Source organism: Halichondria panicea, chromosome 2 (genome assembly GCF_963675165.1).
Source record: "Halichondria panicea chromosome 2, odHalPani1.1, whole genome shotgun sequence".
Taxonomy (NCBI): domain Eukaryota; kingdom Metazoa; phylum Porifera; class Demospongiae; order Suberitida; family Halichondriidae; genus Halichondria; species Halichondria panicea.
Genome location: NC_087378.1, coordinates 1,570,446 through 1,585,319, shown reverse-complemented (window position 1 = coordinate 1,585,319; position 14,874 = coordinate 1,570,446). Strand labels below are relative to the sequence as shown.

The following is a 14,874-nucleotide window of genomic DNA, read 5'->3' as shown; positions in this document are numbered from 1 at the left end:
TATTCATCTACTCTGGCTGCGCTGCAGAAGTGCTCATGAAACGATCACTGGTGAATTCAATAATGATATAATAATGATAGGGGTTTCCCTTTGTGGTGCAGCCGGTTAGGTTGTAATCAAAAATGGCTAACAAGTATCCACCATTTGTGTTTGGGCAGCCAAGATTCGACCAGGTACGTAAGGATTTCTAGCAGTAACTGATTTGTGCCATGTGGGATTATGGGTTCTATGGGTGGATGTTGTGCATGCCATGCGCCATTTTAAACTACCCGTTCTTTTGCTCTTCCAGTCATCTTTCCAGGGTCGGCTGAGACATTTCTTGGATGTTGTCGATCCACGAACACTGTTTACCTCTGAGGTCATCTACCCACACATGTTATTTTCGTATTATTGCGACACCCTCATTTCCGTGTGTACTCTTGCATGTACACATAGCCTCACAGCAATTACAACACCTCCGAAAAATAATTATTCACATACACACATACACAGCGAAAGCTCAAAGATTCTGTGAAGTTGCTTGATGATTTTAAGAAGGGTACACTTGTTTCCGGAGTCTCCAACAAAGAGGTAAGTAGGGTTTTCTTTAGGGGGAGCATTTCATCCCCCCTTTTATAACATCATCGCCCTTCCTTACCGTCAATTATCTCTGTCTCCCCTCATCAGCATTTGCCTGAAAGAAACCCTAGCAGCTGTAATAAGTCACCTACATGCATGCGCTGATATTTCACCCTCAATTAACGTTATGGTTCAGGTACTGTGGGGAAGTCCACCGATTTGGACTGCCATATAATTGATCAGTCTTTCTCCCCTGTATACATTACATCCATGGACATTCCTGGCATAATTGCAATGACTATATTTCTCCTCTCATGCATCCATTGGTTTTAGTGATGTCACATTACTAGCATTCCTTCTCCATAGCCTTGGCACAATATCCAACCCGTAAAGACTTTCTATTCTTAGAAGTTTTTATCATCAATTAAGTTAGTTCTACGTATAGTGCATATGTGTTTTGTCATTTGTAGGCCCTGATGTAACCCTCCTCTAATATGGTAGCTATGGGCACAAGCCCAGCTGTGCTATATTAGCACAACCAGCACTGCATGTTAAATTAATTGTTTGTGACGCTTTTGACGGTAGTGCAATACAAACTTGTTTACCTCCCACTAATTAATGGCCTCCTGTGTGTGTTACACCTCACTTCAATAACAATGGAAGTTTATCAACTCAGCTGAATGTAAAAACAAAAGTGTGTACTGTATTTTGAAAAACAGCTGTAGTTACGGTTCTACGTAATTCCCACATCATTAATTCATTTAGTGTACCACTATTCATAGACCTGCACAGGTACTTTATGATGTCATTCACAGAAGTTTGTACACAATTGTCTGTGTTTGTGTAGCTAAGCAACAGTTGTCTTGTACTGTAGTGGTTCTCGATACTGATGTGATTTTCTAGGAAATCATTTGAGTATATAGAACCCTCACTTAATTTCTTACTCACTGCAACATGTTTGTGTGTCTGTTGTTGTGTGTTTGTTGCAATAGATGTGCTAGCTCATGCATGCAGCTCTACACAGTATTGCTGGTGCAATAATGCAAAGTTTCAGAGAAAGAGTAAACACTAATAAGCTTAGATAACTTTCATTGTGTGGGAATGTGCGAGCTCTAGCCTTAGTAGTATAATTATGCATTTTTATTCTGCATGTGGTTTGTCAATAATTACATATCTAAGAGCTTGCCCAAGTTTGTTTACACTGTTCATACTCCGATCAGTATACATATGCGTACACTGCACAACATCATTATGTTGGCTCATACATGTAATAGGAACAATTTGTCTTGTCTACTGTATGTAGCCAGCCATCTTAATTGTAGACAGCGGCATGTTTTCTTGTTATTCTCCGTGTTTGCATGTCTTCAAGCTTGTAGCTACAAGTGAAGTCAAGTAATCGTGATGTAATTAATTGTGCGAATGGTGCGCTTAGATTCTAAAGATAGCGTGTGATTAAATCCATCAGTAGAATAACAGAGAAACAATTTGGCAGCAGGATCGATGCAATATGTTGTTCTTAACTCTGACACTTTTCTTAGCACCATGTCCACATTTATTGTCCAAAATTGCAACAAAGACGCTATATAAGGGCCCTAAACCTCTTGAACTCAGGAAGTGATGTGCTTCACTGTCATATTGCAAAACAGTTAGTTCTCCGCTCGGCCTTTTAGTTACTGTTTGTATGAAAACTCATTCCTTTCACATTTTAAGAAGTTCCATGGAAACGACGTGTAGTTGCGCTAGCTATGGTTGCTTGTGTAAGGATATCCTTGTAGAATGTTTGTACACATCAACTCACAGCAGGCTGGCAAGAACAGAATTTATGAATGCTTGTTGAGGAAGGAAACCCTTTTTCTGCATGACTTTAATTGGTAGATTCGTCCCAATGACCTAGGAACGTAGGCACATTGTACAAAGTACAATATTGTAAATGATCTATAGCTGGATTTTAAGTTGGTTTCCTTGTGCGAGGGAATACAACTGCATGATTACAAACAGTCTACATGTAGGAAACTTGTGGGAATAATACTACTTGTTAGGTTTCCACAGTTATTTTTAGCAGCATATTAACACAGTCATTTTCATATACATTGCATTTTTGCCGTGTAAAATTATTGAGCGCATGCAGTGTCATGTTAGTAATGATATTCATAACTCTGGCCAGACAGTGAATAACATCACTGCTATAGTGTTCTATTTTTAGCACACAATCTTTGTGGTATTACTAAGGGTTCCATGTTGTGGCTTCTGGCTTGCGGTGTGTATAATATAGCCAAGTACTGTAGCTTTGATAGATTGTACTTTGCTGCACAGAGTTACGTCATTGTCATACTTAAAATGTATGAGCTCATGCCAAATCACATGAGCTCATTCCCCGGTGGATATGTGTACAGGCCCGCTAGCTCTTGATCATGTGACGTGACGTCATTAGTTGAAATAATTAATGTACATGTCCATTTTAAACTATTAAATTACTTTTAACGGTATTCATATCATTCATAGTTCTGTTATTTCAAGTCACATGTGATTTGATTGTAACGTAACAGTACTGATTTTATAGAGCTTTTTGCCTACTACTAATTCATAGTGTCCCCATAATGCCTTTATATGCTTATATGAATGCTTATATGAACTCTTGCTTATATGAACTCTTGCTTATATGAACTCTTGCTTATATGAACTCTTGCTTATATATAACTGTTGTTTTTCTCATGCATGTAGCATGCAGTAAGGGTAGGATTTGTTTGCATCATGTAACAATAATAGGCACTGCATGTAACTATACTATACTGACCTTGTTAAAGCTTTGCCGTGCTTATATTTTGACTGTACATTTTGACTGTACGTACTTTGGGCCAGCTTCAATCCTACACATTACTACTATCGCTATTTCCGCTGATTGAGTCCCGGTATCAAGTTTGCAAACGCAATGATGGTGGTTAATTTGCTGCAAACATTGCAGCATGCACCTCCAGCAGTACTTGCATGTACATGTTTGTGTGTCAGTGATTAAAATTGCATGTGTTAACAGATGTTGCTAACACACACACACACACACACACACACACACACACACACACACACACACACACCACACCCACACACACACACACACACACACACACACACCCACACACACAACACACACATACACACACAACACACCCACACACACACAGCTCTGGGAGGCTCAGAAAATCAAACAGGTATATATAGTGTATTGTGCAACAATAGCTTAATTAAGGTTAAGTCACTTATTGATGGATCATATTTCGTAATACATGACTTCTGTTTTTACCTTATATGGTCATAATATAATATTTATTGCTCAATCGGTTTGTTAACTTGTCGTTCCCTATTTCGTGATGATCTAAGCAAATTCAATGAGTTTGGGAGTGGTTTTTAACCTCTCGTAATGTTATGTGTACATTCATGCAGTCCTCCGTCACGAAAGGCAGCCACCAACAGTATGAAGCAATAAGCCACACACACACACACACACACACACACACACACACACACACACACACACACACACACACACACGCACTCACACACACACACACACACACGTACACCCACGCACTCACACACACGTACACAGTTATTGAGCAATGGCTGCATGTGCAATTATAGTCGATAATTTACCAGTTGCAACCATGATGCAAATCTCCAATCATTGTCCCCACCTCAGTTTGTGTTTTGTAACACATAATTATGTTGTGTAAGCTGCTTTATTGCTCATTCCCCATTTCAAGCCAATTTATTTCACAATGTGGCGTTGTACATGATTATGCCTCGGTGTGCGTGAGGTGACCGGTAATGTGTGTGTTTGTCTGTCTGCCTATCTAGAGGGCTGCAGCTGCTCAAGGATCGATTAAGTGCAAGTAGGCTTCTATAGTCACACTTCAATTTGTGGATTAATTTTCAAAATAATACTTTGTTCTCGAGTTATGCCTAGTTTTGCTTACTTGGAATTCCATGTGCAGCCTTTTCAGAAGAGTGCATAGCAAAACTTGTCCATGGAGTGTTGCTACTCTACTTAGTAGTTAGCTCTGCACTAGAACGCCAGCTATTGGTAGCTGCAAGAGTGAGGAAAGAGCTGCAAGCTGCACTGTTACAGCAGCCATTAATTGGACTTTGAACTTCTGGAATCTTTTTAGCATGCATGCAGCAAATAAAATGTACATTTGATGATGATCATCACGTGTGTATTTAATAGCTAGTAGCTTCATGTAGCTTTGACACATCCACCGAGGCATCAGCACCTGCGGTACTTTCATTATAGTTGCAGCTCTACGCTCCCTGAATCCATGGTAATGCTCTCTCTTACCAACCCCCTCCCCTCAGGCAATCATCCACCCTGACACTGGTGAGAAGATCTTCATGCCGTTTAGAATGTCTGGATTCGTACCATTTGGAACAATTACAGTGAGTCAATAAACCATATGATCTGCTGATATCATGAGAAACTTGTTTGAGGGGATGCTTTGTTAGATTTTGGTGCAAAGAACTACTTGTAACTGAAACCGAAAGTAAATTGATTGCAACAAAACTGTTAGTAGTCATTCATAAAGCTCTCCCCTGTGTAAGATCAGCTCGTTATAATTCCTCAAGGGTTAAATCAGCCTCGTTAACCCTGTGGGTGCTCAATATATATTTCATGTCAGTGATTTGTGTGAGGGTGGTTTTATTGCCTGATACTACCATCTCACAGTATACTGACTTGTTTATTATCTCACGTTTGTTTGTGTATTTATTCATGATTTCCTGTTTGCTGTTCAGTCAGTCGTGCTTCCCAGCCATTGTGGTCAATTCTAGTGTGATAATCATTGGAAGGTGCTTTCTCTGCAATGTTGTGGAGAGGCTGGAGCATCTTGTTTATGCCAAGAGAAGCTACTGATTAGCGTTGTTATTTCTGGCCCTTACTTGTTGAATGCATGGTGTAACTGATGACTAGGCAGCTCTGGCTTGATTACTACTGCAAATTGAGTAGAGCTTGTGATGTACATATCGTATTACAATGACTCAGTCTGCACTCTGCTATTCTGTTTCTGTGTACACAACATGTGAATTAGAATGTGTTTGCACACACAGTGCATACGATCTTATGGTATAATCATATTATGTATACTGCCTGTTTCTATATGATTAATCCACTCACCTGCCCCCTACATACCTGCAGGTGACTGGACTTCTGTTACCCAGCCAAGGCTTTGCACAGATGATCTTCTGGCAGGTTTGTGTGCATAATTTATGTTATGTTCGCATATAATTATAATGAGGGAAATTGAGTTTCCCTGTACTTGGCGTAGAGAATGTGATCCCAATAATCCAAACAGGGGGAAATTGGTTTCCCTGTAAGGAAGTGATGTTTACAACTTTATCATAGTGATAATGAGGGAACTAGACTATATGGAGCCTGTCTGCAGTGTTCCCCTCTTGCTGTGCATGGGTAATATGGGGCCTATCTGCATGTGCAGTGTTCCCCTCTTACTGTGCATGTAATATACGTGAGCCTAAACAGTCAAGCATAAACATCCTCTGCCTCTATTACAGCCATTATCATAATCGCTATTAATAATAATATATATAGTTGCAGCTACAGTAGAATACAGTGAGCTTGAGTGCTACTCGTAGTTGATACGTGATAGTTCAAACGTGTAGTTGGTAGTTAGCGGTTGCTAGGTGCTAGTTCGTATGGTAGTTCATGGTAGTCCGTGACGTCCTTTAGACTTTGTATGAATGCCCACTAAAAAATACCATTGATAAATCTGTTTCTCTGAGCTAGCTAATCGTGTTAATCGTGTTATTGGTGGTGCTTTGCTTTACTATTGCGGACACACATTGTTGTCTTATGCATTCCAGCTAGATATCTAGTAGGTGCACGTAGCAGTATCATTATCTATGGCCAAAGTTTGGAGGCCGTTAGTTAAAGAGCAGAGGAAATACATGGATTGACTAATTACTAGATTTATACACGCATACAACATTTGCTAACTGGCTCATGCAGACGGCAGTAACGTGTGCCCGCAATACATATTAAGTAAGGCTAGGCACCATCAATGAAGTGTCTAGGTAGCTTAGAGAAACACTTTTTAATCTCTAGAATAATTCAAAAATTGGGCATTAATACCAAGTATAAACTAAGAACTGCGAACTGCGAACTACCAACTATATTTTTGAACTATCAACTATCAACTATATCAACTGGAGTAGCACTTCAAGACCATGTTACGGTGGCCCTGAGTGCTACTCCTAGTTGATAGTTCATACTTCAAATGCGTAGTTGATAGTTCGCAGTTGCTGATTGATAGTTCAAACACGTAGTTGGCAGTTGGCAGTTGGTGGTTCGCAGTTGGTAGTTGGGAGTTGAGAGTTGGGAGTTGGTATAGTTGGTAGTTGGTAGTTTGCAGTTCGTAACCTTTAAACTTTGCAACAATAATTAGCCTGCTTTTGATTTATGATACTGACACCAATAGATATCTAGCTGGCCTACGACGGCAATATTAATCTATGTGTACACATCTAGGTAATTTCAAGTGTAATCCCCATGCACCTATAATTATTCCCGGATCCCATGCAGTAGGGGGAGGGGGGGCAATATAGAAACAGGTTTTGCATGGCACTTTTATAAATCTTAGAGGCCATTTAAAGTTATGCTGGCCTCAGACCAGTCCACTATACAATGTACATTAAGTAGGGCTTGCTCCCATCAATGAAGGCTTAGATCAAACCTGGCATTAGTTTGTTGCGAAGTTTAAAGGTCGCGAACTCCCAACTAGCAACTGCCAACTACCAACTAAGAGTAGCACTCAGGGCCACCGTACCATGTAGTAGAAGAAAGAACGTATATAACAGCAGTTGTCTATAAGGAGTGTTTTTATTTAATGACCCTTTACCATGCAGTGTCTACAACAAGTATTTTAGTTGTTTAGTTAATGACTCTTTACCATGTGACATGTTTGCATTTAGTTTGTTTCTTCAATGATTCTTACCATCTTTTTTGCAGTGGCTGAACCAAAGTCACAATGCCTGCGTCAACTATGCCAACAGAAATGCCAGCAAGGTCAGAAAACGAGCATCATTGTCCTCACAATCTCATTGCTATTAGGATCTATTATACAGGGTTAATTTCAGGGGGAAATTAGGATTGAGAAATGTAAGAATTATGGCCCTGACGATAAGCAATGTCACATTTTTGCTTGGATGCACTAAAATTTGGGGTTTATAGTGTTTTTCCCCTCTTGGAAATATCCTAAAATAAACCCAAACCATCAAGTCAGCACACCAAGTTCCCCCAATTTGTGTATCTTGTACTGGCTTTACCTATTGTATCTGAATGTTAGATTCATCTTACTCCTGCCATCTACCCAATATATTGTGTAACTCTATGACCTTGCTGGCATGACAGTACTATTTCTCTCACACATACACACAGCCCACCCCCACTAGTCGGTTTGTTCAAGGCTACGTGGGAGCAGTCAGTGCTGCTATCGGAATAGCTGTGAGCACCGTGCATTATGATTAGTAGAATATAACTCACACGCAATTACTAGCTGCTAAGCAGACAGGTATCGCCACCTGCTTTGTAACATGATTACCCCACCCTCACCCCCGCTCATGTTACCACTACCCCCACACATCATTACCCCACCTCCCACTCATCATTACCCCACCCTCACCCCGCTCATGTTACCCCCACCCCCCACACATCATTACCCCACCCTCACCCCGCTCATTACCCCCACCCCCACACATCATTACCCCACCCCCTACTCATAATTGCCCCACCCCCCCCACTCATAATTGCCCCACCCCCCACTCATCATTACCCCCGTCCCCTACTCATGTTACCCCCCACCCTCACCCACCGCTCATTTTACCCCCCACATACGCCAGGTGAGCCTCAACGCACTTCTTCAGAAGGCCGACAAGTTCTCCCCTGCCAAGAAAATGATGGTGCAGCGGTTCATCCCGTATCCTGCCGTGGCGTGTGCCAGTACCATCAACACTGTGCTCATGAGGAACCATGAACTGACAGAGGGAATAGAGGTGGTAGATGACAAGGGGAACGTTGTCGGAACCTCCAAAATTGCCGCCAAGAAGGTGGGTCCTCAACAGGTTGTTGTTACTCCAATGCACCGTATAGCGGGTAATTTTGGAGGGAGCAACATTTTCGTGATTGAATCCCTGAGCAAGAATATTTTACCCACGAATGAAGCGCAAGCGATCATTGGCTGCCTTTACCTGAGTGCAACATTTTCGTGATTGAATCCCTGAGCAAGAATATTTTACCCACGAATGAAGCGCAAGCGATCATTGGCTGCCTTTACCTGAGTGCAAGGTGCAAGCAACCACGAAAATAATATCCATGCACGAACTGACTAAATATTGCTCAACCACGAATATTTGACCCCAGAAATTACCCGCTATCGCTATATGGTCCAAACCATAGTAATGTCGCTTGTATTTGCTCTCTCAAGCATTCCTTACTTTTACTACCTTTGCAGTTGGTGTGCCCAGAATTTTCGAAATGGTGGCTATTTTCAATCCTCAATCACACACACATTTGCCTAAAAACTAAATTTTTTGTAAAGCAGACGTAAGAGCTGCGCATGGTTAGTACCAACCACTACCGACCAGTGTGGGCACATCTCTGCCTTTGTAAGCACTGATATGTTCACTCCCCCTTCAGGCTGTGACTCAGACGGCCATAACGAGGTTTGTCCTGCCTGCCCCCATTCTAGTCATCCCTCCCATCATCATGACTGCTATTGAGAAGTGAGTGCACTGACTCGACTTTTGCAAGTCCTTTGGTTTTATTTGAATTTCTGGCTCAATATTCTATACAATAACTTTGATCTGTGCACATACATCAGGTGTGTTGTATACAGGATGTATTGATTCCCTTTGATTTTGCATTCTGCTTATGATTTTGGTGGGCGTCTGTTTAGGTTCTGTCTAGGTAGCGTGAGAATTCAAGTTATTGGGTAGAGTCCCTGTGAGTTGGGAAAAATGCCCTCTACATGTATATATGATCAGGAGTGCATGTATATGATATCTAGGTTTTCACGATGATGTCCTTTGGCTGGTCTAAAGTGCATAGCTATACACTTCCTGTGTCCTGTATGATTATCATTACATTGTATGTCACGTACTCTGCAAACATGTAGATGCTTCTAGCTATCAGTAGCCATGGTACGCCTATTATTATTATAGCCAAAACATTCAATTATACTTCTATAGCTTTGTGGTACTATATAATTCACAAAGGTTCCTAGTACAAAAGTTCTAAGTACAACGTATTTTGATACTCTTATGGCTATTATAATAATAGTCCCAAAACATGACAGTCAATGCAGCTTTGCAGTGCTATAATTCCTTATGGCTATATGTAATTATGATGGAAGTCCCAAAAAACTACAACATATCTTTTTCCCCAGGACTGACTTTATTCGTAAGTTCCCAAAGATGCATCTGCCCATTCAAGCGATGGTGTGCACGGTATGTTTTGGACTGGCCCTCCCAGCCTCCATAGCACTCTTCCCACAAATCATAGAGGTACGCCAGTCGTCGTCATGTGCATGCATGGGGTAATAGCTGTCAGTAGCTGCATGAAATCATAGAAAGCGTTTGTTTGCTACAGATTGATGTTACAAATTTGGAGCCTGAATTTCGAGAGAAGACTTCAAGGCAGACACTGTTTTTTAACAAAGGACTTTGAATTTTATGATAAATGACAGTAGTTTGTACTGTAGAATCGACTAGAATGACAGTAGAATACATACATACAGTAGTTTTATACATTTTTCAAGCAAACATACTTGAGGAAGGGTATAGCTACAGGAAGTATAATTATAGGAAGCACTTTGAAGTTTTGGGACTGACTTAATGAGGTCATACTTATAATGCATGGTTGTGTATATAAGCAGATAGTACATGCACATTTGCAATCACAAATCGAATCAACTTTCACTGAAGGAGCTTCACTCAAACACCCAAACAAGTTAAGATGACTACTGAGCTGCAAATGGAGGCCCCTCCAGCTTACAACACCACTCCTGCTACCATCAGCAGCACTGAGGCACCTGTATATGATCAAGTATGTTTATACACGTATGAATTGTGTTGAAAATGAAAATACAAGTTTGCTCTTATACATGTAAATGTAATCGCTTGGAATGGTAAATCTATTTTGCTGTTCTTGCAGCGAGATCACTATAATTATAGCAACTATCTCATTCCCTTGCAGCCAGCCTCTCACAAATTCACGGTCCCTAGTGCTCAGCCTCATCCTCAGAGATACAGTAACAGCAGCAACGAACCCGTCAACAGAGGCTTGATAATATGTGGCCTCATTTGCTGCGCCCTCTTTGGACGAATAGGCTACATCTATAACGCACAGGTACGAGGTCACCACCATCAGAGCTGGAGTAGTCTTGTATTATGCACTGTACATAATGCATAATAACTACCGTATAGCTGGTAATTTCGGGGGGACAAAATGTTTGTGGTTGGAGCTCAGACCACGAATATTTACCCACGAATGAAGCGACCTTGCCTACATTTATCTGCAGTGCAAGCAGCAACCACAAAAATATTATACACGAAGTGACTAAATATTGCTCTACCACAAATGTTTTGTCCCCCGAAAATTACCGGCTATATACGGTATAATAGTGTTTTGTGCATGTGTGTTGTGTACGTGCAGTGCATATACACTACTGTAGTGCCATTATAATTATTATGCAACTGTAAAGTGACCATCTCTTCCTCTCCCTGCAGGCTGTGCAGCTGTATCAAAATAAGTCTATCCAGGCCGGGGATGAGGCAGCACAAAAGGCCAGACTATGCTCCATAACTGCCATTGTGGTGGGGACACTCCTGTTTGTTGGTGTTGTCGGAGGAATTACTGCCTGGCAAGTCCTTAGGATTCAGGCTCAGACTTTTTAAGCATTGTTTTTTTGGACACTTTTTAACTACAATTCATGTAGATCTATACATTTTTATATTATTATCTTCGTCAATTGACAACACTACATGTACACTCTGACAATAAGTGTTGTTTGAAGTCACTAATTAATTTTAATGTTCTTGACTATGAAGAAATTAGTTGTCCACCACATAAAATTTACATAACATACATACATGCAGTAGCTCTACACTCCCTGAATCCATGGTAATGCTCTCTCTACCAACCCCCTCAGGCAATCATCCACCTGACACTGGTAAAAAGATCTTCATGGTGAGAAGATCGTTATGCCGTTCAGAATGTCTGGATTCGTACCATTTCAGTGAGTCAATAAACCATCGTTTGCTGAAACTTGTTTGAGAGGATGCTTCGTTACATTTTGGTGCAAAGAACTACTTGTAAAGTATAGGCCTATGCAATGCATGATTAGTACCAACCAGTATGGGAACTTTCCTGCCTTTGTAAGCACTGATATGTTCACTCCCCCTGTAGGCTGTGACTCAGACGGCTATAACGAGGTTTGTCCTGCCTGCCCCCATCCTAGTCATCCCTCCCATCATCATGACTGCTATTGAGAAGTGAGTACACTGACTCTTGCTAGTCCATTGGTTTTATTTTAATTCTGGCCGGCCTTCACATACAAAAAATAGACAGGAGGGCAAAGTCATATTTCAGTAAAATGGGATACAAACTGGATATTCACACGGCCATTTAAGGGGGCCCCCAGGAAATTTTTGTTTTTAGGGATATTGTAGGAACTGAGGTGTCAGTGTTGGGTTGGGGTTTTATTAAGTACATAATTATTGTGGAATGAACGTTTTGCGATAACACAGTTTTGAAAAATGTAGCGGCCACAATTTAACAAGTGTCCGATGCTAAAACAAGAATGGTACTGTATACGTTAATTGGGTGTGGCCCAACCCTGGACGCTCACATAGGGTTGGGAACCACTGCCATGTCAGGGTTTGTGTCACTGCAGAAATGTTGCAGCCCAATCAGATTGTAGTGTTCAAGTAATGAAGGCGTGGCTCAATAACGAGCCAGTAAGTAGTAAATTGTCTCAGTCAAATCAAAATGTAACAATAGTAAGACAAGCCAGCTTGAGCCAAGAACACGCTAAATCAATAGAGCTAGTGGCATGACCTAGCCACATCCTAAATACCGTTGGCACAAACCCTGACATGGCAGTGGTTAAATTCCCAACCCTACGTGAGCATCAGGGTTGGGCCACACCCAACTATCTACCGTATAGCAGGTTATTTTCGTATAGTGGAAATGTTCGTACTTTTCGTGTCAGTAGAGCACCTATGAAAATGAAACTTTTCTGGCACAATTAGGTTCAACGTCACTATCCTGAGCTGTAAGAATATTTAAAATACAGTAAGTGGGTAGTTTCGTACACAAATTTGAACCAACAAAAATTACCCTTTATATATACGTATGAGTCAGCTTAGCTTAAGGGCACCGTACACCAGGCAACTTTCAGGCAATTTGTTGCCTACTACTGTTGTAAAGCAATCAGCAAGCAACTGGTTGCATACAATACTTGTACTCTGACTTTTTATCCAAAAAAATATGGTGGATAGTTGTTAACTCTGTTCTACTGGTTACAGCACTAAGGAAAAGGAGGCATCGTCGTAATAGTGTCATTTAGACCAGACAATGGATACAAAATTAATTCTTGAAGTTTGCATTGTAAACGCAGGGTCTCTCTTCATACAAATTAATCAGTTCGCTAACCTCCGCCACTCACAAATGGCCATTTGATACGTGCTCAGATAATTATGACAGCATAAGTATTGTGGTTTAATGATAAATAATGATAATTTTTCAGGCAATATTATGTTGACCATAGATCAACTTCAGGCAACAGGTCTCAGGCAAGCAATTTTGTATCACACAACAAGGCAATTCGTTGCCTACAACTGTAAGCAACGAATTGCCTCGTGTATGTTTTAGATAGATAAGCCACTCACTCCAGAATCACCATCTGTATACTTATAGAGTAGCTTTGTTGAATAACCTAGCTGTGATCTATTATTGTAGTGTTAAGAGCTCTTTGTTTGGTTAGTGTGTCACAGGCTGTAACACAGTATGTTGGCCTATAATGCAAATTCCAGGGAGGGCGAGCGCCCACCCCCACCCCTAAATGAAGCCCTCTGGCTCAATTCTATACAATAACTTTGATCTGTGCACATACATCAGGTGTGTTGTATACAGGATGTACGTATTGATTCCCTTTGATTTTGCATTCTGCTTATGATTTTGGTGGACGTCTGTTTAGGTTCTGTCTAGGTAGCGTGAGAATTCGAGTTATTGGGTAGAGTCCCTGTGAGTTGGGAAAAATGACCTCTAATTATATGATATCTAGGTTCTCACGATGATGTCCTTTGGCTGGTCTAAAGTGCATAGCTATACACTTCCTGTGTGCTGTATGATTATCATTAATTTTGTGTACATTGTATGTCACGTACTTGCTTGTTTTCAAAAACATGTAGATGCTTCTAGCTATCAGCAGCCATGGTATGCCTATTAATTTTATAGCCAAAACAAAACAACTATATATTTCTATAGCTTTGTGATTCACAAAGGTTCCTAGTACAAAGGTTCTTCTTAAGTACAACGTATTCTGATACACTTATGGCTATTATAATAATAGTCCCAAAACACGACATTCAATGCAGCTTTGCAGTGCCATAATTCCTTATGGCTATATATAATTATGATGGAAGTCCCAAAAAACTACAACATTCCATTGAATTTATCTTTCTTCAGGACTGACTTTATTCGTAAGTTCCCAAAGATGCATCTGCCCATTCAAGCGATGATGTGCACAGCATGTTTTGGACTGGCCCTCCCAGCCTCCATAGCACTCTTCCCACAAATCATAGAGGTACACTAGCCTCGATCCCAGGCCGAGTTTTCGCTTTTATAACGGTTAGGCGAACAACTAGTTGTTTGCCTAACCGTTATAAAAGCGAAAACTCGGCCTGGGATCGAGGCTAAGAGGTACACCAGTTGTCATAGATGTATGGGGTAATAGCTATCAGTAGCTGCATGAAAATCATGGAGAGCTTTTGTTTGTTACAGATTGATGTTATGGAGCCTGAATTTTGAGAGAAGACGTTAAGGCAGACACGGTTTTTTAACAAGTAGTTTAGACTGTAGAATTGACTAGAATGACAGATGCATACAGTACGTGGTAATAATACAGCATATACTAGAGGAAGCTAGTATAAGGGATACTTTGCACTTTGAGTTTTTGAACCTAGGTCATAATTATAGATAGACTATATAAGCAGATAGTACACATTTGAAATCACAAAATAATCCTCAATCAA

At 40.7% G+C, this 14,874-nt stretch overlaps 1 protein-coding gene across 3 annotated transcripts; it reads left to right on the top strand.

Annotated features, from left to right (window-relative positions):
- Nucleotides 1–39: 39 nt before the first annotated feature.
- LOC135331301 (sideroflexin-5-like) lies at nucleotides 40–11,659 on the top strand. 3 transcript variants are annotated; one of them, XM_064526405.1, is made up of 14 exons: nucleotides 40–173; nucleotides 290–358; nucleotides 493–570; nucleotides 3,738–3,764; nucleotides 4,909–4,989; nucleotides 5,744–5,797; nucleotides 7,571–7,627; nucleotides 8,000–8,065; nucleotides 8,461–8,667; nucleotides 9,257–9,342; nucleotides 10,005–10,122; nucleotides 10,208–10,663; nucleotides 10,814–10,966; nucleotides 11,347–11,659. In XM_064526405.1, the coding sequence occupies exons 1-12, from the start codon at nucleotides 123–125 to the stop codon at nucleotides 10,283–10,285; spliced, it is 972 nt and encodes a 323-aa protein (XP_064382475.1). In that variant the 5' UTR covers nucleotides 40–122; the 3' UTR covers nucleotides 10,286–10,663; nucleotides 10,814–10,966; nucleotides 11,347–11,659. The 3 variants fall into 3 exon arrangements, with proteins under 3 accessions (XP_064382475.1, XP_064382476.1, XP_064382477.1); XM_064526406.1 differs by lacking the exon at nucleotides 3,738–3,764; XM_064526407.1 differs by lacking the exons at nucleotides 3,738–3,764; nucleotides 4,909–4,989.
- The last annotated feature ends 3,215 nt before the right edge of the window (nucleotides 11,660–14,874 follow it).